Source organism: Chaetodon trifascialis, chromosome 3 (assembly GCF_039877785.1).
Source record: "Chaetodon trifascialis isolate fChaTrf1 chromosome 3, fChaTrf1.hap1, whole genome shotgun sequence".
Lineage (NCBI taxonomy): Eukaryota > Metazoa > Chordata > Actinopteri > Chaetodontiformes > Chaetodontidae > Chaetodon > Chaetodon trifascialis.
The window spans coordinates 24,202,831-24,227,741 of NC_092058.1; the positions used below are offsets into that span (position 1 = coordinate 24,202,831).

General features: G+C 41.8%; 3 protein-coding genes across 4 annotated transcripts in view; all 3 read right to left on the reverse strand.

Annotated features, from left to right (window-relative positions):
- cyld2 (cylindromatosis (turban tumor syndrome) 2) overlaps positions 1–19,178 on the reverse strand; it is a 105,438-nt gene extending 86,260 nt beyond the window's left edge. Inside the window, exons 1-14 of one of the 2 annotated variants that reach the window (XR_011602052.1) lie at positions 19,085–19,178; positions 18,278–18,763; positions 17,829–17,958; positions 17,113–17,360; positions 16,858–17,026; positions 16,054–16,186; positions 15,791–15,895; positions 15,429–15,508; positions 15,237–15,303; positions 15,017–15,149; positions 14,797–14,905; positions 14,589–14,707; positions 14,301–14,505; positions 13,752–14,037 (exon numbers count right to left, since the gene is read on the reverse strand). Coding sequence is in view for 1 of the 2 variants with exons in the window: in XM_070959255.1 (XP_070815356.1) it covers positions 13,832–14,037; positions 14,301–14,505; positions 14,589–14,707; positions 14,797–14,905; positions 15,017–15,149; positions 15,237–15,303; positions 15,429–15,508; positions 15,791–15,895; positions 16,054–16,186; positions 16,858–17,026; positions 17,113–17,360; positions 17,829–17,958; positions 18,278–18,709 (2,136 nt within the window). In the remaining variant the exon portion in view is untranslated. Of the gene's footprint in view, positions 1–13,363; positions 14,038–14,300; positions 14,506–14,588; positions 14,708–14,796; positions 14,906–15,016; positions 15,150–15,236; positions 15,304–15,428; positions 15,509–15,790; positions 15,896–16,053; positions 16,187–16,857; positions 17,027–17,112; positions 17,361–17,828; positions 17,959–18,277; positions 18,764–19,084 lie in introns of those variants that run through there. The other variant, XM_070959255.1, reaches the window with a different exon arrangement.
- On the reverse strand, positions 361–11,712 carry top1a (DNA topoisomerase Ia). Its single transcript, XM_070959126.1, has 21 exons — positions 11,530–11,712; positions 11,006–11,030; positions 8,765–8,855; positions 8,144–8,264; positions 7,501–7,553; positions 7,301–7,396; positions 7,143–7,212; positions 6,864–6,955; positions 6,583–6,698; positions 6,366–6,487; positions 6,150–6,272; positions 4,361–4,548; positions 4,124–4,268; positions 3,597–3,740; positions 3,229–3,414; positions 3,068–3,136; positions 2,760–2,874; positions 2,530–2,657; positions 2,081–2,175; positions 1,837–1,986; positions 361–1,697 (listed from the first exon to the last, which is right to left on the reverse strand). Exons 1-21 carry the CDS (start codon positions 11,560–11,562, stop codon positions 1,595–1,597), a joined length of 2,265 nt encoding a protein of 754 aa, XP_070815227.1. The 5' UTR covers positions 11,563–11,712; the 3' UTR covers positions 361–1,594.
- A 1,983-nt stretch (positions 19,179–21,161) lies between the features above and the next one.
- On the reverse strand, positions 21,162–24,732 carry LOC139328029 (glutathione hydrolase 7-like). The gene is made up of 15 exons (XM_070958148.1): positions 24,603–24,732; positions 24,187–24,401; positions 23,960–24,111; positions 23,748–23,865; positions 23,597–23,664; positions 23,444–23,517; positions 23,182–23,363; positions 23,020–23,107; positions 22,804–22,934; positions 22,607–22,695; positions 21,971–22,096; positions 21,741–21,858; positions 21,514–21,645; positions 21,307–21,432; positions 21,162–21,224 (listed from the first exon to the last, which is right to left on the reverse strand). Exons 1-15 carry the CDS (start codon positions 24,730–24,732, stop codon positions 21,162–21,164), a joined length of 1,812 nt encoding a protein of 603 aa, XP_070814249.1.
- Between the last annotated feature and the right edge of the window lie 179 nt (positions 24,733–24,911).

Below are 24,911 nucleotides of genomic sequence, written 5' to 3' on the forward strand. Positions count from 1 at the left end.
CCCACCGCAGCTTGTTTTCAGCTGAGGACATAATACATTTCTTTGAGAGCAGTTTAAAGGATTGGATTGATTCAAGCTGTTCATTTGTCTTCACATTTGTTAAAACGTGTCACCTATTTAAGAGCTGAGCTCGTCTTGCAATGAGATCAAATGTGCTCAACAAAGCAAATGTGAGGACACAGAGACCTCCATGAGGTCTGCAGGTCCAAAACCAACAGGCTGCTGCACGAGCTCTGCCCAGGCAGCAGGCTTCTGCTTTTAAAAACGGAGGAAAACACTTGTCTTCACTTCTCTCTGAATGTTAAAGAAACCTCAATCATACACCCAATCGAACTGTCAAAAAATTAAAGGTACACAGTAGATTTACTTGTAGGGTTTTATTCATTTTTCAACCTACAATGAGCATAAAACTCAGAAAACATGATCAAAGGCTATGACAGAAGGTAAAACAGGAATAGATGTTGACTTTACAGCTACTTACATCAATTTTCCTATCATAAAAGTGGAATAAAATGAACTGAATTCACATTAAATGTTACATTACTTTCTCCTCAATCTTTACACAATTAAAAAACTGCCTAAATTGTAACAGATTGGTGATTTTTGGCAAAGCTGACATCCCTCACATACCTTTCTGGGAAGAAAACACTTTCCATTCACTGACTTTAAATACATTACTATAGCATTATCTTCAAGTAACAGATAACGGGAGTTTCTTTTGTCTTTGAACAATTGTTAAATTAAGTTAAAATCTGATGTAGACAGGGCTCTGCAGAGATTCAGAGGATGCTAGCAACTCAAAGGATAAAAATGATTGGTTCACATTTACACTGAAAAAGAAGTCCCTGATGGAGGCTGTAAAACAAAATATTCACATTCTGCTTGCTTAAGTAAATATTGACATGGTTGCAGTATTTTCCCCTTGCCTGCCCAGACATCCTCTTTCATGCTAAACAATTCCACAAAGTCCAGTTTAAAATATTCACCCAAACCGATAGCTTCCATGGCCGAGTCCCTCATACACACACATGCACGCACGCACACACACCTCAAAAGTCAAGCTCACATTTCCATTTTCGTGAAAGGCGCGTGGGTGTAGTTAAGGAATTCATTTGATTTAACTTTCTCTATCAAAATATAGAATTCAGTAATAATACATGGGAGGGCTAAAATACAGAGCAAGTGAACATAAAATAAAATGATACAAAGCATTTTTCGTTTTTGCTGAATACAGTAGCTATAGGACCACAGAGTTCAAAGTTCAGGCATTGTCAGGTTTTTTTTCCCCGAGGAGGGAAAGAGACAAAGGTAAAAGGGTCTTCCAATTACTGGGACTATGCCTTGATGCTCAGTTGTGGGTATAGTTCAGCCTTGATGCCTGATCTCAGATCAGATGTTTTAGACTATCCACAACACCCTGCTGCCACTTCATTATGGCCTCATCATCTCGTCTTACCATGTCGCCGCTGTTTTTCTGCTCAAACTGTCTGAAATTCCAGGTCGGGCCTGGCCATCGGGCAAAATTCGGTTAAGCTAAAAAACAAGTATCCGATAAAAAAATGGGTGTATCATAGTTAAAACCACAAACTGGGATTTAAAATTCAAAGTCATCATCTGCCATGTCGATGGCCCAGGCGAACTTCTCACGCTGGGTTTTGTTGTAGATCTTCTCAACTGGAATGCCCCACTTCTTACACCTGAGGGGCAAAAACAGACAGAAGTGATCCACTGCTCCTCACTGCACTACCTCTGCACCTCTGTCCACAAGACCAGGGCAAGGGCAGTTTGAACAACACAAGTTAAGACGTATTCTCATATTAAAGAATATCATCTTACCAAGCCACAGAGATGCGAGGGTCCAGATAGTTGAGCTTGGAAGTGCCGAGAGCAATCTGCTTGTTCTCTTCGCGATCAGTCGCCTGCACCTCCAGCTTCATCAGCTGCTCCTCTATCCTCTGCACAGCCTTCTTCTTGGTCTCCACGGCCCTACAGAGGAAACAAGCAGCACAACAAGGTTAGAAACATGCTGAACAAGGCTGACCAGAGAGACAACATCCGCAACAAATCCCTGGAACCTTACTTTTTGGATTTTTCATCTCTCCGTACTTTGGCGTCGGCCTTGGCGCTCTTCAGTTCTCTCTTGGCATCAGAGAGCTGGTCCCTTTTAGCATCGATCTAAGATAAAAATAACAGTGATTAGTCATTAATTACAAATGCTTATAAATGATTGTTGTACTTGTGCGACATGGACATGGCAGTTCCTTAACATTCAACAGGAACCTCATCTACGAGAGCTTTCTGATTCCAAGACAACTGTTGGTGAAACTCAAGGACTCAAAACTTACAGAGTCTGGGAACTAAAATGACAATTTCATTAAACACATTGGACGCAAATTTCCTTATTTGCTATTTGCTGCACTTTGCCCTTAATGTTGTCATTGGAATTTTATATCTGCGATGCTTTGGAAGATGTTCACCAGAAGCTGCAAAAAAAATGAGAGACACTAAACTAAGAAAAAAAAAGTTCACCTTTGTCTGCAGGTTCTGCATAGACTTCTCAAATGTCTTCGGTGGAGCCCTCTGATGGTTACACAGGATGGCCACAGCCCTGTTGGCCCTGTTGTAGGACAAGATCTTGGCTGGAATGTTGTCCTCCGCTAGAGAGACAGTGAGTATAACGAGTTAAACTCTACACTAAATCAAGCTGGATTCCAGTGAAAATGTGGTCTGAGATCCTTAGAGTGCAGATGGAGATGTACCACTTGTGAGCTCCTTCAACTGTTGTTGCAGGGTGATTGAGGCGTTGTAAGTACGGAAAACTTTGGCTGTCAGACCATCCATCAGTTCCTGCAGGTGCTTGTTCAGAACAGAAGTCTAGGGGGGACAATGAGCACAATCATTGGACTAATTGGTGTTATGAGTGCCAAAAGGTTAACACCATGCTCCAAGATCAGTCATTTTAGGAATCCCAAAGAAACGTCAATGCAATACTGAACTTCTCCTGCCAAAATAAACGGAAAAACATAAAAATTTGATCATTTCCTTCTACAGGTTACAGTTTGCTTACATTCAAGCGATCAAACAGGTCATCATCAGGCTCCTTGTTCTCCATAAACAACTGAAGATTCTTAAATACCTATAAGAGACAGGATACACATCAATACAGAGGTGTTTACACACTTAAACACACCAGAAAGGAAGAAGAAAAAACTGCTATAGAGCGCTTACTCTTTTCTCCACAGGGACTTTGTTGTAGTAGCGGATGGAGTCTTTACCCAGGAAGTCAAACTCCACCACATACTCCTGACCGTCGTTCTCTGGATAGAGTTTGATGTGTTCAACTCTCAGCGAGCAACAGCCCACGGTGTCTGCAGTCTCTCCTTCCTCCTTCTCATTACCTGCTCTCAGAGCCAGCTAGAGCAGATCAGGACAGCTGGATTAAAGCTGACTTACAAAGACATTACCCTCACTGTAGCTGGTGTTTAAGCACCTGCTAAACCCAGCTTGCAAATTACAGTCGGTAGCAATTAGACTGCATTAAACTCCCTCAAGCTACACACACTCAGGACAATGTTAACAGTGATGATGCGCCTCACCTTGTCGATGAAGTAGAGTGCCACGGCCCTCTGTCTGATCCTCATCTCCTTGGACTTCCAGTCATCACGGTACTGGGCTCTAATTCGGTCCACACACTTCTTCAATCTACGAGCAGTTTCATACTTCTGCCAATCCTTCTCTCCCTGCAGACAAACAGCACGGACGAATGAAACAAGAGTAACTCGTGAATCAGATGTGGCCATGTTTATCTGTTGTACAGTACGTTCCCTGCACAGCACCATGCTGTATGTAGCCATTTCTAATTGAAGCAGTGGGAAATGGAGAGATCAATTACAGCATCTCAATTTTTACCCTCAAGTCAAGCAAAAATAATTTCACAAAAATTATAAAAGAAAGGTCTAGACGAGTCATAACAAAACCTGCAGACATGATATGTACAGATGATGCTACTTATAGATGGAGCTGCCATAATATGTAGTTATTTAGCACAGAGACTCTGGATTAAGACCCGTTTTAAACTAGGTCAAAACCTCCTTGTAGTGTAGAACTCAGTCCATCAGCCTACCTTAATCCTCGAGCTGGGATTCAGCATGATGTACTTGATGGAGCCCTGAATGTTCTCCGTCCACGACACTAGCCAAGTCACCTTGTTGTCATGACGAACCTCTTTCCATTTAGTGCCTGCAGGAGGTTCGGGGTGCTTGGAGTCCCTATGAGGAACACATTAATAAAACATTTAATCATTATGCCCACTCGACACATCACTTCACCAGCACCGGAAAAACAACAACCTTTCACTCACTTGCTGCAGTTGATGATGATGTCTTGTGGCCTGATGCGACGTTTGAGCATGCCCATCTTGGGATGGTCTCCACGGCCGCGGAAAAGACCCGGGGGCTCAATGCGAAAGTTAGCAATACGTTCCCTGTGGTTGTCCATGATGCAGAAGCCGTACTCCTGCAAGATGCGCTCATTCTCCTCCTTTATTTTCTAAAGGGGATAGGACATAAATACATCAGATCTCCATTTGGTTGGAATCAATAATTTGAACAATTCAAAAAATCCTGACTATCCACAGTGAGTCACAAAGAGGGCAAACCAACAAGGCATACGACTCATACATTTTGACCTATAAACGCCTTAACAATCTACACACCTACACCTTACAAAACAAATAAAACAATGTCCTGTACTGTGTTGTTGAATTATTCACCTGTTTCAGCTTGACCTACATTTCATTTTCAATCAATGAAAGTGACGTTCTGTTTGGTGCAAGTCCTTGCATCCTGTAAAATTTCAATCTCCCCGACAAACAGGAGGAATTCTGCTCATATTATCTGTTAATGGGTCTAATTTTCCCATGGGGTAGTGTCCAACTGACAACTGATTTATGAAATTGGTCCAGTATTGAAGGCGAGTGCAGCAGCAGTCAACAAGTCGCAAAGCAGGTTGCAAAGTTATTCCTTCAGGCGTTTGCACACCGCCAACATACATCCGCGCAAAGTGTTTGTTTTTGCCTCTTTGTTAAAGAGTAAGATCGTTCCATGTTACAAGAGTAAGACTCCATTTACGGAAGCAGTATTTTTACCACGGTAAAACGCGGCAAACAAAAAAAACTCTATAAAACCTTATTGGTTTGTCTTTCAACTGCTACAAAAAACATTACGGACTGAGGTATGTCAGACTTCAACAGTTTTCCAGGTTAAAAAACGTAACTACTTAACACGAACTTGCGACTCCCGTCAGTCACGCAGTGCAGCCACCCCGACACACAATCAAATATTCCTTTTCACAATCAAATATGTGTATTTTTTTTTTTTTTTACAATCTGAATATACATTCAAATTGAGAATGTTGGTTGGCAGCCCTCTTCCAATCAACCATTTGGACTTGCACTGTGGCAGGCTTTACTGGTAACTCAAGGATTCAGTCAGAAAGCCTGTTTTTAATGAATGGTTAAAAATCAATGATGACACCTCTTTTGAATCTTTTATTGCAAGGACTATGAATCACCAAGCGATGATTTATCAAGTGTGGCCTCATTTTCATCATAATCCTCATGTATAAAGAAACATAACTGAGGCAAAATATTTTCACCTTTTTTATGCGTTAAGATTTTTTCTGGAGCCGGCCAACGTTAAATTTTCACTACATGTTGTCCTGAGTACGACAATGAAACTTGATGTTTTGGCCATAATCTGTTGAACCACAACATTATGTCTTGTGTTGCAGTATGTCGTTAATCTGTTGGAAAGCCTTTTATGGGTACTGTATCTAAATGTAACTTTACTTGTAGAAGACTGCTAGAAAGTCATTTGATTGCTAAGTACCATGGTAGAACTGCTGTTCCAGAGGAGTTACTCCTTTTGAGTGACTGATTTATTCAGATCCTCAATGTGTGGGATCAGGGAATGTCGAGAATTAGGACCAAGAGCTGGGTGTGACTGACAAGCACTTTCAATAACACAACAGCTATATAATTAAACAAAAAGAAAACAGTCAACAATCCACCGTAAGGTTTATCTACTGGTTCTCCCTTCATTTGGATAATGCTGACTCAGACTCGATACAATATACGTGTAGTAGCTGACCAGTTTCTCCTCCTTTGTCATGGCCTTCCTGGCTTCAGACTGTGCCTTGAAGTAGTCACTCATCTCAGAGAAGTTGCACTTCTTAAGGTCTGTGATCTTTGTCTTTTCCTCAGCAGTCATTTCCTACATGAGCAAAACATGTTACTCTAACAAACGATTCTTGGAACAATTATGTCACAAGACAGCACAAAGTTTTGGAAACGTATTTTCCCCTACCTTCCTCCAATCTTTAAAGAAGTTTTTACGGAAGATATCCTTTGTGGTGTACTCATGGTCCAGCATTTTGGCAAAGAATGTGGCCACCTCTTCTGCTCCTGGGCTGAGCTTCATGTGCTTCCCTAAAATATGCAAAAATAGGTGCGTTTTGTCGCTACTGACATACTATAACTTGGTTTTACTGTAAAGCCCTTGACTGATGGAAATACCGTCTTACCATCATAGTAAAATTTGACATGGCTAGGAACAGGCTCATATGGTGGTGCAAACACTGGCCCTTTGTGTTCCAGAAACTTCCATTTCACACCATCTGTGTATCTCTCTTCTTCCCACCTGGAATCAACCAAATAACAATGCCACCCAATAAGCAGTTTGACTATATGAAGGAAACAGAACATTACCTGCTCCAACAATAACACACAAAATATCCACCTTCGGCTCATCACCACACTGAGAAGCGTGCAGGTATCGTACAGCAGACTGGCAAGAATAACTCACCATTTCCACTTCTCCTCTGGCTCTTTCTTTGCTTTCTTTTTTCCATCAGTGACTTCTCCTTTTTTGTTTTTTGTCTTCTTTGACTTAATGTCCTAAAAAGGGAAGAGAAACAATTGGAGTTCTTTCGTTCGTTCTCAGAATGGCAGGGGAAAAAAGTCAGTATCAACACAAAAGACTGCGACTCAAGCCTCCCTGGTTCTTCAGGTGCTCCCTTCATTTTGTGATTTTTAAAGTATCACATCAGAAAATCTCAAATCCAAGCTTAAGACCTTTGCTTACATCATCCGGTTTCCTTTTCTTGGCCTTCTTGTCATTTTCAGTCTTTATTTTCTTGGGCTTAAATTCAGAGCTGAAAAACAGTGTTACAAATTTGAAATTATACAAGTGCTCTCACCCTATTCAACAGACACGAGGAAGAGTAATCTCAAAGCACTCACTCATTGTCATCATCATCCCGTTCTCTTTTTAGAGACTTCTCATGTTTAGGAGAGTGGTAAAAATCATCCTCAGGCTCAGACTTCATATGTGGAGGGCTGCAAAAGAAAACACATTCGACATCAGAAATGGCTACATCTAAAAATGCATCTGCTGGTAGCCTAAATATAGCACGCAAGTGAAATGTGGAGTCCAGACATACCTGGCAAAGCCATTCTCTTTTTCCTTTTTGACTTTACCATCAAGGGACTTCATCTGAAAGATTCACACAAACATGTTAAGGAAAAACCTTAAACAAGGAAAAACAGTAACAGCAAATGATAATTATGTGCACATATTAAAAGCAGGACAGCTGGTAAATCTTGACACTGCAATGGTTAATAATGAAGGCTGGTTGTGTCTAAGCAGCAGAAGCTAAAGCATTCAAATCGTTAAGATATTACAGATTCCTGGTATCTGTGCCACAGAGTTCTACGCATTGATATTATACACCAATTCAACATGCATCCCAAAGTTTACCATGGGTAGAGCCAAACCAAAACATGAATTCTGGCAAAACACAAGTAGTTTTGAGGCTGCCTGAAGTGATGATGTTGACCCCCTTAGTCATTCATTTTGTACATTTCCACATTCTGATTCACGATTGAAGCAGAGGACAGATTAAAAAATGAATACGCTATGCATTCAGCTAACAGTTTAATAGCTGGGGTCTATGAAAATGATTGATGAATGTGCATGACTTTGCAGAAGTTAATATTGCAAAATTACAATGATGAAACTTAAAATCACAACATTTGCTAAACCACACGCACTTTCTTCCATGAATTATATGCATGACAATTCACCTTCTCCTCCTTCCTTTTCTCCTTGTGCTTGTCCTTGTATTTGTCTGTGCTGCCATCTTTGTGCTTCATCTTTTCCTTCTCCTTGTCTCTGTGTTTTTTATCGGAGGAGTCCTTGTGATCACTAGAGTTGAGAAATACAAATTATTAATTTCAAGTGGTTTCAGCTTCCACTAATCGATACAGAAAATACTGCAGTAACCAAGTGGTGTGTCTTGTCCGCTTTGTGTATGTTTGACCTCACCAACCTCATGGTTTTTGTAAATATTTACTTATTCTGAATTTGATGCAGCAACACGTTTCAAACAAGTTGGGACAGGAGTAACTAAAGGCTGGGAAAGATGTGGAATGCTCCAAAAACACCTGTTTGGATCATTCCACAGGTAAACAGGTTGATTGGTAACAGGTGATAGTATCATGATTGAGTATGAAAGGGGCATCCTGGAAAGGCTCAGTCATTCACAGGCGAGGATGGAGAGAGGTTCACCACTTTGTGAACACATGATTGTATAAAAGGAGATTAATACATGTGCTCAGGAACACTTTGTCAAACTGTTTTCAGTTTGCAAATGAGTGCATTCTGTTTTTATTTACATGTTTCACAGAATCCCTAAGTTTCCATACCTGCTGCCATGCTTTGATTTCTCCCGTTCCTTATCCTTCTTGTGGTCCTTATGTTTGTGTTCCTTATACTTGTCTTTATGCTTGTGGGAGTCTGAGGAGAAAGCAGTGTCACAGTGATGAAAGGTGAATGAGATATTGACTGAAACAATCAAACAATGGGGTGAATAAATTGTAGGATTGTTGTGTGTTCCTACATTAGGTATGAGATCTAATGGCCAAAGTATGATTCTATACACAACTGGCAAAAATGAACAACGTGAACTCCACTCAAGGAGGTGCTAACGTGGACAAGCTATGAAAAAACAATAATTTTATTGACCGACCAGCTAAGAAGTCCTCTCGCATAGTTCTTCTCAGTAAAAACATGAATTCAAATGCTACTAACAATGTCTAAACATAAATCTAAATCTCATGCAGCGTGGAGCACAGCACCTCCTACCGCCCGCATGAGCCTCATTATCTATGAGACAATATGAAACAACTGACACGTTGAAACATGTTGGTGAACAAAGTAGGCTTTCACCCTCTCTTCAAAGACACTTACTAAATTAAAGAGCTGACACCAAAACTGTGCCATCAACAAAAACCAAATCAACTCTGCAAGCTTCAGGCGGCTCAAGGCTTTAGATTTGGTGACAAGCAGAGCTAACAACTAACAGGCTACTAGCAGGTCCGTTAAAAGAGCTCTCAATACTCCACTAGTTTGACTGGGTCAGACAACACAGTTCACATGTTCAAAAAAAAGTGAACTAAAGTCAAGGCCTGATCAGTGAGTGATCTGTGAAACCCAAACAGACTCTGAGCTTTACCGTGATTGTTCCATTTATCACTGTGAATTTAGCCGTCTTTGCTGATCCATTATTTGAAGATGACGGGTTTGATTCGAGCTGTCCTCTAAAATCTAAGTCAAATCACAGTGTGATACATTTCGTTGAACGGGCCCTTTTGTGCTCCATCACATTATCGAAGACAAATTAGGGAGCTGACATATCTGACAGAGTTTGGTTAAGATGTCCCTACACAGTTCACATGTGACAAATCAGTACACACAAATGTCTTATGTGCTAAAAGATTGTGCGTTAGTCAACAGTTGAGAGTGCTGACAAAGGGTGTGTTGTTTTTTTAACAGAGTAAAGACACCTTTTAAAAGACAACCTAATTTGTTCACCTTTTAAAAGACAACCTAATTTGTTCATCTTAAGGAGTTAGACTATTCAGTCCACTATGAAGAGGACGAATACCACTCTGGCAAATAGAAGTAAAGCCATGGACCTCCCACTGCTAATGAATGACAACCAAACAAGTACACTGGCACGGTTTTCAGCAATATTGATGTGATAGGAAAGTGAAATGCAGGTTAACGATCCTCCACATGTGGCCGCTAAAATATCTCATAAGAACAATTTGTCTGAAAGCAAACGTGTGTTTATGTGTATATCCTTGGGAAAAAGTTAGTACTGTGTAACTCAACTCAAAAAACAGAAACAGCTGACTTGGTATGAATGGTATATTGTATGCTTGGTATAGGTTTAGAGCTTAAACAAATGGCAACAGCACTAAAAACTCCAAATGCATGCTCACTTTTTACTTGAGGATATTATCAAAATCCTATAAAAGCTAATACCTCACTTGTGTGATGTGTAGACTGTTGTAGTGTGGATCAAACTTACAAACGGTTCACTTTGAGTCCTTCTAGCTACAATAAATATAACGTCAGCTTTGAATAAAAAGCGTTCAAGAGCGCGTACAAACAAAATGACACTCTTCTTGGTCACCGCATGGGATCTTAGTGAAGCAGTGTGTCTTCGTACTTCTCCTCCTCACAGCCATCTGCACTTCACAGCCTGGGTTCAGCTTGCAGTAACGTTACAGTCAGGCCGCTACACCGAAAAAGAAAATGGCGCAGAGACTAAGTCCTCAACCCCCAAACCCTCACTTTCAGGAGGGAAATTTGGTATTAAAAGCTAAATAATATACAATTCTGCTACGATAAACTGATAAAACACCTCTAGGTGTATGCCAATAATGATTCCAATCGACAAAATTATTTACGGAAAAGCTTTTATTAGACCTCCCTTTTGAACAATAGGCGCTTGTGAGTGAGACAGAGGACTTAGTCTCTGGACGCCATTTCTGTCCTCTACTGAGAACTAACGTAACGCTACATTTGATGAGTGAAGATATGTCAGAATTTCAGGAAAACACTCCCTTCAACTTGTTAGCTTCATATCATAAACTTACCATTGAAACGAGAGCCACCGTCAACCTGTAAAATGAAAAACAGATGAATGTTAAATTCCAGAGTAGCTAACTAGCCGGCTAACTAACTTTGAACTTGCTGGATGGCAAAGCGACAGTTTGTTAGCTACCCAGCTAGCTCGGCTAGCTGGCTATGGTGGCTGGTAATATGGCTTAGCGGCTGATACCGAAGCCGCTACGGCTACCACTAGCTATAGCTAACGCCGAATAAAATGTAGCTTTACCACACTATGCCTTGGACTTTATGCCTAGCCACAGAAACGTGAACGCTAACCAGAAATCGCCTTTCCGTAACATTACAAATACAAATGTGATGAAAACTGTCAAGACGCTGTTTACAACAAAACGAGTTGGCTTACAAACACACTCGACTGGTGCGCGCTAGCAGGCACTATTACAGTTAGCTAGCTAAGTTACCTTGTCAAACCAAGCAGTAAAACGGTGGCAAGAAATTGTACCTATTCACCATGGTTTGTGGTGACATTACAAAATATATTCAACATTACCTGGTCCTCACTGTGGGAATGGTCCCCACTCATTTCCTAAGCGATGATTGACTGAAAAATTAAAAATGTGAAACGTGTAAGATAACCACACACCGGCGAGGAGATGCAAGCAGAATGAAGAAAAGATACAGTCGTGTGAGAGAAAAGTCCCAATTGTACGCTTATGCGCATGCGCCTCAGTTTAAATGGTATAGAGCAGTGTAGCTCCTCCTCTTGCAAAAACGTGTTGCTGTACAGGACGATGGTCACACACGGTCCTGAGCGAGCTGCACATGTGCTAGGAACACAAGCGGCCCTGGGCTCGAGCCTACCCGTTTGCCCATGTGTTGTATGTATGTGCTTGACCTGCTGAGGAACCGAGAGCACATATTTGTAAGTATTATCAGTAAAAACTATAACAACAACAATCACCATCATCATTAGATTCATTGGCCCAGGATGTGTATGCAAACAAGGATTTATTGTTGTTGCTCTCAGTGTACTTACCCACAGTTTCAAGAACAATTATCAGGAAAATAAAGTGAAAGATAGAAAAAGACATCCAGCTAAAAATAAGGACACCTTATCTGAATAAAGGTGAAAAAACATAAATCTACATACATACCTGGAAACAATGGATGGGGATATAAGCATACCCCACATTGATGATGGTGTGTACATGTTAAAAATATAAGTAGTAGTATAAGTATAAAATATATATTACTATCATGTCTGAAGAGGTTTGTCCTTTCAGATATATGTTCTTGTGACCTCATTCACCCTTCAGTCATTTACTTAATATGCATATCAAGTTATTTGTCTTAGTGTGTCTAATGGCATAGACGAAACAAATTACAGACATCATTAGCAGAAACTGATGTAAACTTTGGTTAGCTGCCTTCAAGGCCTTGAAATGGTGTCGTGCTTTTAGTGATTTCAAAAATGGTGTAGGCCTGAATGTGAGGCACGCAACAGTCAGGAGCCAGTCCTGACCTCCGCAACCTTGAGAGCCAGCAGGCCTATCATGTAACTCACAGGCAAAGAGTAGTTAACGAGTGCATTGAATGCCGAAGACATGGTTCAAAAACAATATAAGCATATATAAGAGCTAACAATAACAATATATGCACTAAAAAGTGGGTTTCAGTCTCATGCCAGCACAATCCTCTTCAGATAATTAAAATGTGTGGTGTTTATATCAAGACTTGCAAGCTAGTTGGCAAATTGCCACTGAACAACTGTAGATCTAATCTGAATACACATCTAAATAGACCACTATTTTAAAATTATTTTGATATTGGTTATAGGCTAGTACCATGACGTGGTATCTTGCACAAACAACACCATGTTGCAAATGATTAAAGACAACAGTATTTCTGAATGTTTTTCATCAGCATCTTTCCCTCAGAGGTTATGAGAATAATGGTGTTGAGTGATGGGCCTGCAAACATGTTGCTTATGAGAAAAGTTTCTCATTTAGGGATGAAATAGACTTGATGGTGGATCTGAGTGAAACATGTTCAAAGCAATCTCATTTTTGTCCACAAGAGGTCGTTGCAGTCCATAACGTTACCCATTAGGACTCACAGGTCCTGGCAGCACTATTTTCTAATGGTCTGCCAGATTTAGCCAAGACTTGTTTTTTAAAAGTTTTGGATGCGTTAAGTGAACAAATCAAAATGCACTGCATCACACTGTAAAAGGCTGCTGAAAAATAATAGATGGTGTATATTTTTAAGGAGCTTCCGCGTGATTAAATCAACTCAAAGTGAGAACTGTGCCTGATTTTTAGTACAACAGAACTCTGTTTTAGGGCAGGTTCACTGACTTCCAACTGCAATTTATTTTACATTTTATTGATGAAAATATATTACAGATCCACTATTATGCACCAGTAAAATCTGTACACAGTGCAATTGTAATACAACCATACATGGACTTTTCAATCTTCATGTAGTTTTTAAATCATGTGGGAGGCTTCAGAGAGTTAAAAATATGCAACACCACAAACATGTCACCAATTCCCTTTAAACTGCTGGCATAAATAAGTGTAACAACAGAAAGCCATTCAAGAGATAAAGAAGGCAATGAGGTATATTTTTACTGCTCATTCTCTTTCCTTCCATGAGGTTTGACTGAGCTTATTCAAAGTCACATTTCTACAAAACTACAAAATAGTTTTTTTCCCCATGATGTTAAAAGCATCCGTTTCAGTTCCTGCTGTTTGGATGTAATAACAACACAAAATCTTGCTGATTAAGCAGAGATGCGAGGTTATTAAGGCACTGTTATGGGAATGCTGTGTCCTCGTCCTCACATGTGTTCAAGACACCTGATGATTTGGCACTGAAAGTGGCTTGGCCGGGTTCTGGTATAAAAACATGTAAGAGTCACACAGCAGCCTGCACACTAGTTCAGGAGTTTGGGAGGGGTTAGCACGAGCCAGCTCCTCCTCCGGCTGAGACAGGAAGTCACCCAGCTCTGGACAAGCTCGGATCTCGGGAATGTTGTAGCCGCGTTGATCGTCACCTGTGAGGAAGAGAAGAGATAAAGAGCTGTCACGGACGTCAGAGCGTGGCTTTATCTAATATTGTCGAGGCTGCATTATCAGAAAATAAGGCAGTCATGGGTAACCACTTCATAGAAAAACCAAAACAAGCCAGAGTTTGCACGAACATCAGAATAAAATAACTTGTGAGGTAATTCTATAATGGCAGTAACGGAAGAAAAGCCAAGGAACACTCTATTAATAAAAAAAAGAAAGGAAAAAAACAAGCTCAGCTCCATCTTACCGCATCGGTCTGCCATGCTGTCGAAGAAGAGCCAGGAGCGAGGATCAGGGCCATATTTGACAAAGGACACATAGTGGCTGGTTTGAATGCAGAGCACAGCAAACAGCTGCATCGTGTGCCTTTGCACAGGTGTATCAGAGGCTTCATTTTCTGCTACTGCTAGAGCTTTGGGGGAGTGCCCCTGCCGTGAGGGATGGGTGTGGACCTGAAAGAAAAATTCAAGTAGATAGTTTACTCTAAGTTTGCACTGGGAGATACCTGTCATCTAAGAAGTGCCATCTGGCTTACCTGGGTGTTGCACATAGCACAATACTGTTTAATTCTCCCTGGTTGCAGTTTGCGATCTGATAGACACTGAAGACACTCGTGCGCTGCTGAATGCCCACAGATGAAACATTCCCTTGGAGCTGTTGGGGAAAAATGAGTATTTTATTATTAGGTATTCTCCTCTTATCCTATACAATTTAAAATCAGTGCCAATTATGTCTGCTCTCACAGTTGTATAGGAGATCTGTGATGTCCAGCTCAGTGGAAGGAATGATATGAGAAAACATCTTGTACTTGTTTCCAAACCTTGGCATCTGAACCATTAGACAGGACGGCATCTGAGGGACAAATAAGAAAGGCAACATTGGAGTTACATGACTGTTCAGACGAAAACTTGATAAACTCCACGGGGCTTCTTTTCCTCTTAAGAAGGAGGAAGGTGCACTCACTTCTTCAAACTTGAGGTCACCTGACAGACAGGATGTGTCCAGAAGCTGTTGGACAGTGGGCATCGGTCCCACCTGTTCTTTTTCCAGAAAGACCTGGAAGGTGTAGGCACCCTGGGATGTTTCATTTCTCGATCTAAAAAGAAACAGACTTTAATTAACTCTACACTTACGACAGTAAAATAGGACAGAAGATTTAAAAGCGAGCAGCTCAGGATCTTACTTGAGCTTGAGCAGTGGCTCCATGCAAAGCACCTTCTGAAAGAGGACGGTGATGAACTCTTCTGGGTCTGCAGTGAAGCAAAGCAATTCAAAACATTTAGAACGGGAGGCTTCGGTATGTTATGGTGGAACGACTTATAGCCCTTCTGTTAAAATCCAATTTCAACAATGCATGTTAAAAATATGGGTGTACCTTTTTCTTCTGTTCGAAATGTGTCGCAGCCAAGCTGTTCACGGAAATTCATCACGCTCTTAGCAGGCACAAACCCTTGTCTGCAATATACACATAGCTATCAGTACGCAAACACAAAGACCTCCCACACTGCAGTAGCTGCATACACAAAAAAACTAAATCAAATGTAAACACAAAGCCCCACCTTCTTATGCAAGTGGGTTTTAAGCATATGCATTTTTATTGTTAGCAAGTGAACAGAGGATGATTAAGGCCAAGAGCACGTTTACCAGTTGAGATTATGTAAAATGTCATAATGTTCTTGTTTTGCAAACTCTGTGATATTACAAGGCGTTCATAAAACAAACAGACAGAGTTGACACCTGCGTAAACGGTTGACTATTCTTCTAAGAGTGCAGGTTATGGGTTGCTCTGTGTCAGCAGGCTTCTGGCAGATATTATCCAGGGTCATGGACGAGCTGAACAAACTGGAGAGAGAAAACCACATTGTTTTATCAAGTCAGCATGTTAACGGAATACAGCTCACCATGCTCATTCAGTTGTACGTGATATCCTCCAAACACACTGACATTAAAGTAAACCTGAGCTAAGTAACAGTGTCAAATGCCTTGGGGAGGGGTTTTACCTGAAGAGTGTGGCATCAAGGTAACAGGAGTTGATGTGACCCTGAATCCCTTTCATTCTCCCCACTAACAAAGAGACAGCGTCTGATTCGGGGACAGGCGGTGCATCCTCCTCTGAGTCCTCAAAGGGAGTAACTGAAAACAGCAAGCAAACACACAAAAACAAATGTCCCTATCAAATGGCATGTTGGCAAACCTCCTCATTCCACCCATGACTTTGGATCTGAGGAACACAGTATTCTGCAGCAGCTTCTCACAGTCCAACTGGATAATCACACAGGCCTTCATGGATAATGATTGATCTGGATGTTCTGCTGATAAGGTGTCACACTGTGCATTGTTTCAGGTGTCTAACATAATTTCTTCTCACTTACTCCCACCAGAGGCAGAAGGGTGGGGAGATGAAGTCAGTTAAACCAATTTGAAAGCATGATTTGTGACTTCACTTGTATACAACCCATCTGTGACACTTCCAGAGATGCCAAGCTCCTCAAATCTGATTCTGTACGGATATGTGATGTAATTCTAAATGATAAGCAATGAGAAGAATAAAAAACATCAATCCGGAAAACTTCCTGTGCAGTACTTCAGAAGGATGTTCAGGTCAAAGCTTCATTTTGCTTTGTAGAAGTAGCACTTGTAAAAAAAAAAAAAATAGAAAAATAAATAACTGTACTAAGAACCATTTACATAGAGCATTACAAAAAAAAAAAAAAATAGATACCAATCTTATGAAATGTGTGTGATGCACAAGTTTGAACTGCTTGCGTATGTGTGTCCCACCAAAGTAGGAGAAGTGGTCTAACCTGAAGGTGTATCAGTGGGTTTGGGGGCCTCCCTTCCTGTAGAGGAGCAGACAAACCTGCTGTCAGGGCTGCACTTAGTGACGGGAACAAACAGCGCCCTGTTCCCTTTGCAGGTAAAATACCTCTGGCTTCCATATACTCCATCAGAGCAGCCGTTCACATCATAGTCCTGAAACAATGAAAGCCAAATCAGACATGAGGTGCCCTCAATGCCTAAAATAGAGGAAGTAAGGGTACAAAATTTTAGTCACTCACCAATTCAATCCCTGCCCATTCATCAGTCTTTCCTCCAGGGACCCCCAACCACCGGACCACCCCGTACACTGTGATCCCTGAGTTGGATACCACCTCCACCATAGATCCCACCTCCAAAGGCACATGGCATGTGCTGGAACTCTGGCTCTGAATGACACTCTGTTCCGTATGGCTCTCCCTCGCTTGTCGTGCATGAGATCCTATATTCGGCATGGAGTTTATGCGAGTCACTGCTTTTCTGTTTAGACCTGCAGAGAGATATGGAGGGTGTGGGGGGGCAGATGGTTAGAAAGTCATATGACATTCTTTTGAGCCTTGTCATGTGCTGTCTCATCAGATTGCATAACGCAGCACATACTATGAGGTATGTAGACAGCTCAGAGTGCACGATGTGCAAAAAACCAGAACATTTAATGTTTTGCATTCCACGGCAACAAAACCAGTTTCTCCAGTTGTGTACTGGGGCTGCATCGTCTGCATCCCCTCTTGAGCAACAGGTGTTCTCTAAAAACCGTCATTGTCATTCGCTGACTGGAGAGGAGGGGGGTGGATTATGATTTTGGAACCAAAATAAAAAAAAAAGATTTAATTTGATTACAAAGGGATTTAGCTTGATAAAAATCAGTGACATCTCTACTGAGTGTCATGTGCTTCAGAAATGCCACAGGATAACTTTGCAAGAGGCAGGCAAGCTATGATTTCAACCCTTTACTTACTCTCACATTTGCCATCTTTCCAGTGCAGTCCAAGGGGGACGGAGTGAGATGGGACCACCTGGATGATGTCTGCAGCACTGAACAGCGGCAGAGGAGCAGGTTTCTTGGATGACAAATTGTGATCATAGTCCTATAAGAAAGAAAGACATACAGACATGAGCAATCAGATGTACAGAACACAGATAATCTCATGAGCACATGCACATTTTGTGCTAATGACAGAGCTGCAGATCTCTGTGGCAATCTTTTAACCGATAACTTTTCCTATAGGCACGGATCACTGACGAGGACACGGTCATGCTCGCCTCTGTGCATTCCTTGAGGTTATAGGAGTGTGTATCTACAATTATTAGCTTCACGGAAACCTGATTATAACAATGCCCCTGCTACTTTGTTCTTTAGCCAAGACCCCCACGCAGCAAATAAGAGAATCGGACAAGTTGACCCACCACAAATTCCACCTCAAAGCCAAGCATGTGCAGGTCCTCTTTGTTCTCCTTCCTCCCAATCAGCATGAGGTTCCTCACCAGGCCGGGCATGTGTCCCTTCTTGTGCTTCACCACCACCAGGTCATCCTGAGTCAGCTCACAGATGGCGGAGAACAGCTGGGGGTTACACAGAAGCTCCAGGCGTTTGCTCGCGGGCGACACGAACAGCAGCAGCTGGGCCTGGTGGCGGGTCAGCGGGTACGTGTCCTCCCTCCTCACGATGCCTCCGCTCTTGGGGCTCCCGGCGTTGTTCCCGCAGTACAGCAGCCCCATCACCTCTCCACGCTGCGTCTCTGCCTCCACACGGCCGATACAGCCGCGGCAGAATCCCTTCCTCGACTTGCCGCGTATCACGATGAAAAACTTCTCCTTCAGTCCAGTTTGGGGCTCCATTTAAAAGCCTTTATCAGCACCAACAGGCTGACAGTCTGTTAAACCGCGTTGAACCTGCAGAAACACGACAGAGCCCAAAATGATACTGTTTAACTATGAAGTTGGCAGGAAATTAATAACACACGAATATCGAAAAGAAACTTAATTTCCTCATGAGTCACTGACAATATGACATTAAAATATGAATTTAGCGACACTGGGACATTTGGAAGCACACCCACACGATTATCTTTAAAGTATTCACTCAAGTCCAGGCCGAAACTAGCTCGGGAAAGGGACACGAGCCACTGCACGTCATTAAACAAACAAACCGAGCTGCTCTGTCATGGTGCTGCAGACATTCATCGCAGAGTCAGACACAGAAGCTTTACTTACTGCTTTTATTTCGTTCAGAATAGTTTCTCGGCGGCCAGTCACTCCATCACCTCTCCCTCAGATGAGCTGACTTCTCGCTGGAGGCTGGGGCGGTGATCCTTCTCTTCTTCCTGTTTACCTCGGTGGAGTGAGAGAAGACACCTGCGCTGCTTTAAATACTGACCTGCACGTGACCGCCAACGCCCACTAGGTTGTCTCCACGTCCCCGCCCTAAATGTGCCCTCCCCAGGCCCACTGGCCGCTGATCCCACACGCAGCACCTGCCCGCTAACGTAATCACTGGAGACAATGGCCGGAAACTCATTCAAAGGTGAGACTGAACGCCCTGCGAGTGGCCCAACAGTGACCTGAGTCTCATCATGATGGGGTGCATTCTTTGTCTTCAGCACACACTTTCCTCTCACTGTGGATTTATTTAGATTATCACACATATCAGTCAAAGGTTTGGACACACTTTCTCATCCCATTGTTTTTACTATTTTCTACTTGATACTGAAGACATCAAAACTATGAAAGACCACTTGTGGAATTATGTAGTAAACAAAAAAAAAGTGTTAAAGTAAAAAGTGTTTATATTTTAGATTTTTCATACTTGCCACCTGTTGCTTTGATGGCAACTTTGCAGACTTGCTGGCAGCTTCTTGAAGTAGTCACCTGGAATGGTTTTCACTTCATTTCTTGACTTCTTAATGTGTGTGAGACCATTAGTTGTGTTGCACAGTGAATAGTTTTATTTGACTACTGTAATACACATTTTGACAAGAACTGCTTGACTGAATACGAAGTTTTCTGTGTGATCACAAAAAATCAACAGTCACTCTGATGAAACTGGCTCTGACAAGGACCACCCCAGGAAAGAAGACCAAGAGTTACCTCCTCTGCAGAGAAGTCCATTACAGTGAGCAGCCTCAGAAATCTGCCATTAACAGTACCTCAGATTAAAGCCCACATAAACGCTTCACAGCTTTCAACTAGCAGACACATCGCAACACTCTGAGGAGACTGTGTGCTTTCAGACATGAAACCAGTGGAAATCTGTGCTTTGGCAACTTCGAATAGTTTGTTTTTGTGCTATATCATTTATTTATTCTGTTATTTATTTAGCTTACAACTGAGAGGGTGTATCAAAACCTTTGACTGGCACTGTAGCTTTAAACTTTCTAGCCTTCTAGATATAAACGTGAATATTGATTAAGGCATGCATCTGCATTGTGTATTATTGATGTACTCAATAATAGTTTAGCAGCATATAATATGTAGTGCCACATTTTAAGATCCATCTCATGACTTTTGAGTCTTGTCTTTTTGTCCTTTCTGACATAAACTGCACTATATTATAAGATTTGAAATAAAGATAAACCCCAAAAGTCCAATGCGCCTTCATTTTCTGCTTTGTGAGACTTCATTGTCATCTAAGAAGCACATGGGGAGGTCACCATATCATGAGGACACCTCAACCCTGGAATATTAGTCCCCAGACACAGTGTCAACATGCACTGAACAGTGTTTATGGTCAGGTAGACATGGGTGCAGTGTTTTGAGTGACATGTTTGTCTGCATGCAGATGTAACACATGTGACATGTTCTACCCTGTGATGCAGCTGGAATGAATGTCTGACAGTATCTTGACTGCACATCAGCTTTACGCAACAGCCCGCCTTTTCTTCAGCATGCATTATGCGTAGTGACAATGTGTCATCGACCAGCATAAAACCTTTGCCTGTTATCCATTTGGAAGTATCTGATTAGAGCTCAATTATGATGAGGTAAATATAAAGAGACAATTTTGCCTTCTTTAATAGAAAGTACTTGTTGGAGGACTGCCCTCTGTTGGCGAGTGAACACAATAACATCAGAGAATCAAACACTGGAGAACAACAACCATATACTCACGTCTTACACTGCAACAACAGCTTATCCAGATCTTACCATTTTGTAATATGTCACTGGAAGGTTTTCATGAGACAAAGTTCATGAGATCAATAAAACTATGACAAACCATCAGATAACTGAGGTAGTGTTATGGCTGTAATGGTATCTTTGTTCCTCAGGATTCCCTGGACAGCAGAGTTTGTCCTCACTCTTTGAACTTTGTGTCCCATTTCATGCGGAGACTGTACGCCCTCTTCTGGAAACTCAGCTGATGAGGGGGAGTTTGAAAAACCAGAAATCACTAATAAGAAATGACTAATGTAATATGAAGAAAGGAAAAGGTCAACTACTGAATACTGCTTCATGCTGAACTTACAGTCAACAAGAGGTCTGTTTGGTTGACGTTGGGGATGGAGTCTTCTTACGGAGAGGCTGTCATTTTTCTCTTTATGGAGGGATAGTGTATTCATCAATACCTAAAGAAACGAAAAGTTAAAAAAAAAAAAAGTCTAACATTGAATCAGAATCAAAATCTTTATAACATACAGAGATCAAACCTGGGTGATGACACTCAGACTCTGTCCTGAACTGCTCAGTGCTGCGTGGATCCCACATTTATGCCACCCGGGCACCACTATTATGGGCATGAGAGATGACAGGGGCCTCTTTCCTGGCTGGATTCTGTTTTTCTATTGCAGCAAATAGCAAAGTGTGAGCCAAAGGTAAAGCAATACTTTGTTACTGGCTGTCATTGGAAGAGATTTCTCAGGGTATGGTTATGCACCTGATTAGTTGAGAATTGCCCTTGTGTGTTGTTTGGCCAGGAGAAGTCAAGGATGAGGCTGTTGAGAATCACACCTGACTGTGTTATGATTCTGCTCCCAAATGGCCTGCTCAAGGAACTGCAAGACCATAAAGACAAGAGATAAGACAGAAGAATGTCAGTTTGCCCAGCAGCACATACCGTACATACCACCTGGTGTGATCATTTATGTCAGCTTCTAAGACCATCACCTTGCTACTGACACTATGAGGTCATCCGGTCCCATGACTACGACTCGTCCAGCCCACAGCTCTGTCTGCAGGGAGTGGACAGTGGAGTAATTGATCCTCCGGTGAAGCACTTCAGCTTGGCTCGCACTTCAGTGAGAGCAGAGAGAAAATGAACAGGAAATGCCTGCTGTGCTGATTGATTAGTTTGGTGTTATGATTCTGAGTTGTCAGTCAGTTATGACAAAAGAAGTAAGACCTAAATATGAAAAAATATTAGGATTTGTCAGAGCTTTATAGGAGCTGAAATTACATACAACTCATTTTGATAATCAGTTCATCATTTCAGTAATTTAGATTTTTTTTAATTTATTTATTTATTTATTTTTTTTAAAGCCAAATATTCTCTGGTTCCAAATCTTCCACTGTGAGGATCTGATGCTTTTCTTTGTTGTTTATTGTGGTCAACTGAAGCTCGCTGGTTTTAGACTGCTGGTCAGATAAAACAAGACATTTCGAGTCTGTAATTTCCCCTACTTTGTGATATTTCAAAGATAAAATTCATCAGTTAATCATGATCAAACAGCATGATTAATCACTAATGACTAATCACTTTAGTTGCAGCCATAGTCACAATTGTATTTTCTCAATGTAGATTACCTCAGCATATCAGAGAGCAGCTCAGTCACTGAAGAGTTATATTTGGGGTCACCCAAACCACTGGCCATAGCCAAAGCTGCTTTCAGAGCCTTAATAGGGAGAAATAAAGTCATTTTATATAAGAGTGCTACCATTTCATATATCCATATATATATTAAATATATTAAAAAAAAAACATTAGCTTTGCAATCCAGCACCTCAGCAATCCAGTGGTATGTTTGATTTTCTGTGCTGTTGTTCTCACTGAGATGGAAGCCCTCCAAAAGTTTGAGCACTGATATCAGCGCTGCACCAGCAGACGGGGGAGGAGGAACTTGAATGATGAATTCTACGACAACAGTCACACAGAGCAGATGAAGGTATCAAGAATACATGCACATTCTGTGTATTGTTGAGCAAAGTTTAGGTCTCACCGTTGTACAAGCCTTCCACAGGCTGCTCCACTTGCACACTGTAGTTACTGATGTCGTCTCTGCTCAGGACGCCTCCATTAGCTCGCACCTTTGTATGAAAACACAGAAAAAGGCTGTTAGATCCTTGGCGTTTGAATGATTTAATTTGTGGGTGTCACTCACCTCATCCTCCACCTCTTGTGAGAAGTTTCCTTCATAGAAGTTTGACAGACCCGCCTCCAGGACTCCAGCCAGACTGGGCATCCTCAGATAGGAACCAGGACGCAGAGCTTGGCCATCTGGAAAGAACATGTCCCTGAAACGTGGCGACAGCTGCTCACCTTTCACCTTTGATATAGCCTCAGCTGTGGAATTGCACAAATGAGTCAAATCCTGCTGTATCATCTTCTGGCAACATCATCGTGTTACACTGTGAGTAACTCACCGAGACTGAGAGACACATTGAAACCTTCTCTGGCAACAGCAGCAGCTCGAGCGATCACATCCACCCATGGTAGACTGCACACATTTGTGGTTAGACATGTCTGACTTAAAAGTGGAAAAAAAAAAACCTTTCACTTTATCTAAAGTCTGTTACCTTCCATACAGGCTGTGAGCCTGGTGTAACCCCCTGAGCATACCTGGCACTCCCACATACAGACCTGCCTGAATGGATGAATGAAGATTATACATGCTAAAAAACAAAATCAACAATGATAAATGGCGGCCCCTCCCCACCTCTGTATTACCTTTACTTCTGACACATTTTGCAGCATCTCCTCTTTAAGCATTTTAGGCGCAGTTCCTTGAAAATTTATCACCCTGGTTTCATTCTTGTGGATGTCATGAACCAGCATCACCCCACCTCTAGAGGAGGAAAATGAGAAAAGGATGATTTTGTGATCAGACACATCAAAACAGACATTATACTGAGCATATCAACAATAAGTCAGTCACGTACCCACCAACACCTGACTTATGTGGATGCACAACACCCAAACACAAGGCGGCAGTGATGGCCGCATCCACACTCGATCCACGATCATGAAGGACTCTCTGGCCGAGTTCAGTGCAGCATGCGTGATCTGACACCAACACACCTTTTACGAACACCTGAGAAGTAACTGTAATGAGGATAAATAATGCAGCTGTGCTAAATACTTGCATATGTTACCTAGAATGACATACCAAAGTTTCCCCCAGGTAGACATGCAGGATCAGAGCAACAGTCAATCCAACGGCAAAGATGATAGACACCACAGATACAACATACACGGGTAGGCTCTCTTGACTGGACCAGTGTTTTTCTGTCTCTTTGAGGTCAAACAAGCTTTGGTCAGACACACCTGGGCTACCAGAAGCCAGCTGTGTCAGAGGCATCTCCTTTGGGAGGTGGCTGAGATCTGTGACAGCATCAAGAAAATAAAGTTTGCAAGCAATGGTTATCACTCCAGGTTCTCCAGACCCAAAGATCCTGCTGATTCTCACAGTGTTAAAAATGAGCATCACAGCAGGTGTAAATCAGTAGAACAGAAATACAGCAGCATCTTGTGCACTGAGAGCTTGGATTGTAAAGTATTTACGCTGTTTCCGTATCGTCTCACCGTGGTTTTTATTCAAGTCGCAGGTGAAGTCACTTGACGCTGAGCCATCAGCAAACTGAGGTGAAACAGCGAAGCTTTTGTAATTGAATGTTAACTGCGGGTTAAGTTCTGTTTTAGAAGAATCATCCATCCTCACTGCATTTACTCAGGGCTAAGTTAAGAGAACACAATAAGCCTCCCTTGATTGGAAAAGTCCATAAACTTCACCTTCAGCTTAACATGCAATCAGACACAGCAGGTGCAGTTATCTCCCAACCAATGAGATCTCAACATTTGTCTCTGTCACAGTGAGAGCAGTTCAGTGTCATT

What these genes read in the sequence shown, in the direction of transcription:
- top1a (XM_070959126.1), bottom strand. Translation starts at nt 11,562, where the DNA reads ATGAGTGGGGACCATTCCCACAGTGAGGACCAG. An exon ending in CCAGAGGAGAAGTGGAAATG is followed by an intron (nt 6,699 to 6,863) that starts GTGAGTTATTCT and finishes GGTTGATTCCAG; the next exon opens with GTGGGAAGAAGAGAGATACA. An exon ending in ACCTGTTTGATCGCTTGAAT is followed by an intron (nt 2,875 to 3,067) that starts GTAAGCAAACTG and finishes TGTCCCCCCTAG; the next exon opens with ACTTCTGTTCTGAACAAGCA.
- LOC139328029 (XM_070958148.1), bottom strand. Translation starts at nt 24,732, where the DNA reads ATGGATGATTCTTCTAAAACAGAACTTAACCCGCAGTTAACATTCAAT. An exon ending in CATAAGTCAGGTGTTGGTGG is followed by an intron (nt 23,866 to 23,959) that starts GTACGTGACTGA and finishes TTCCTCCTCTAG; the next exon opens with AGGTGGGGTGATGCTGGTTC. An exon ending in GGCAATTCTCAACTAATCAG is followed by an intron (nt 21,646 to 21,740) that starts GTGCATAACCAT and finishes TTGCTGCAATAG; the next exon opens with AAAAACAGAATCCAGCCAGG.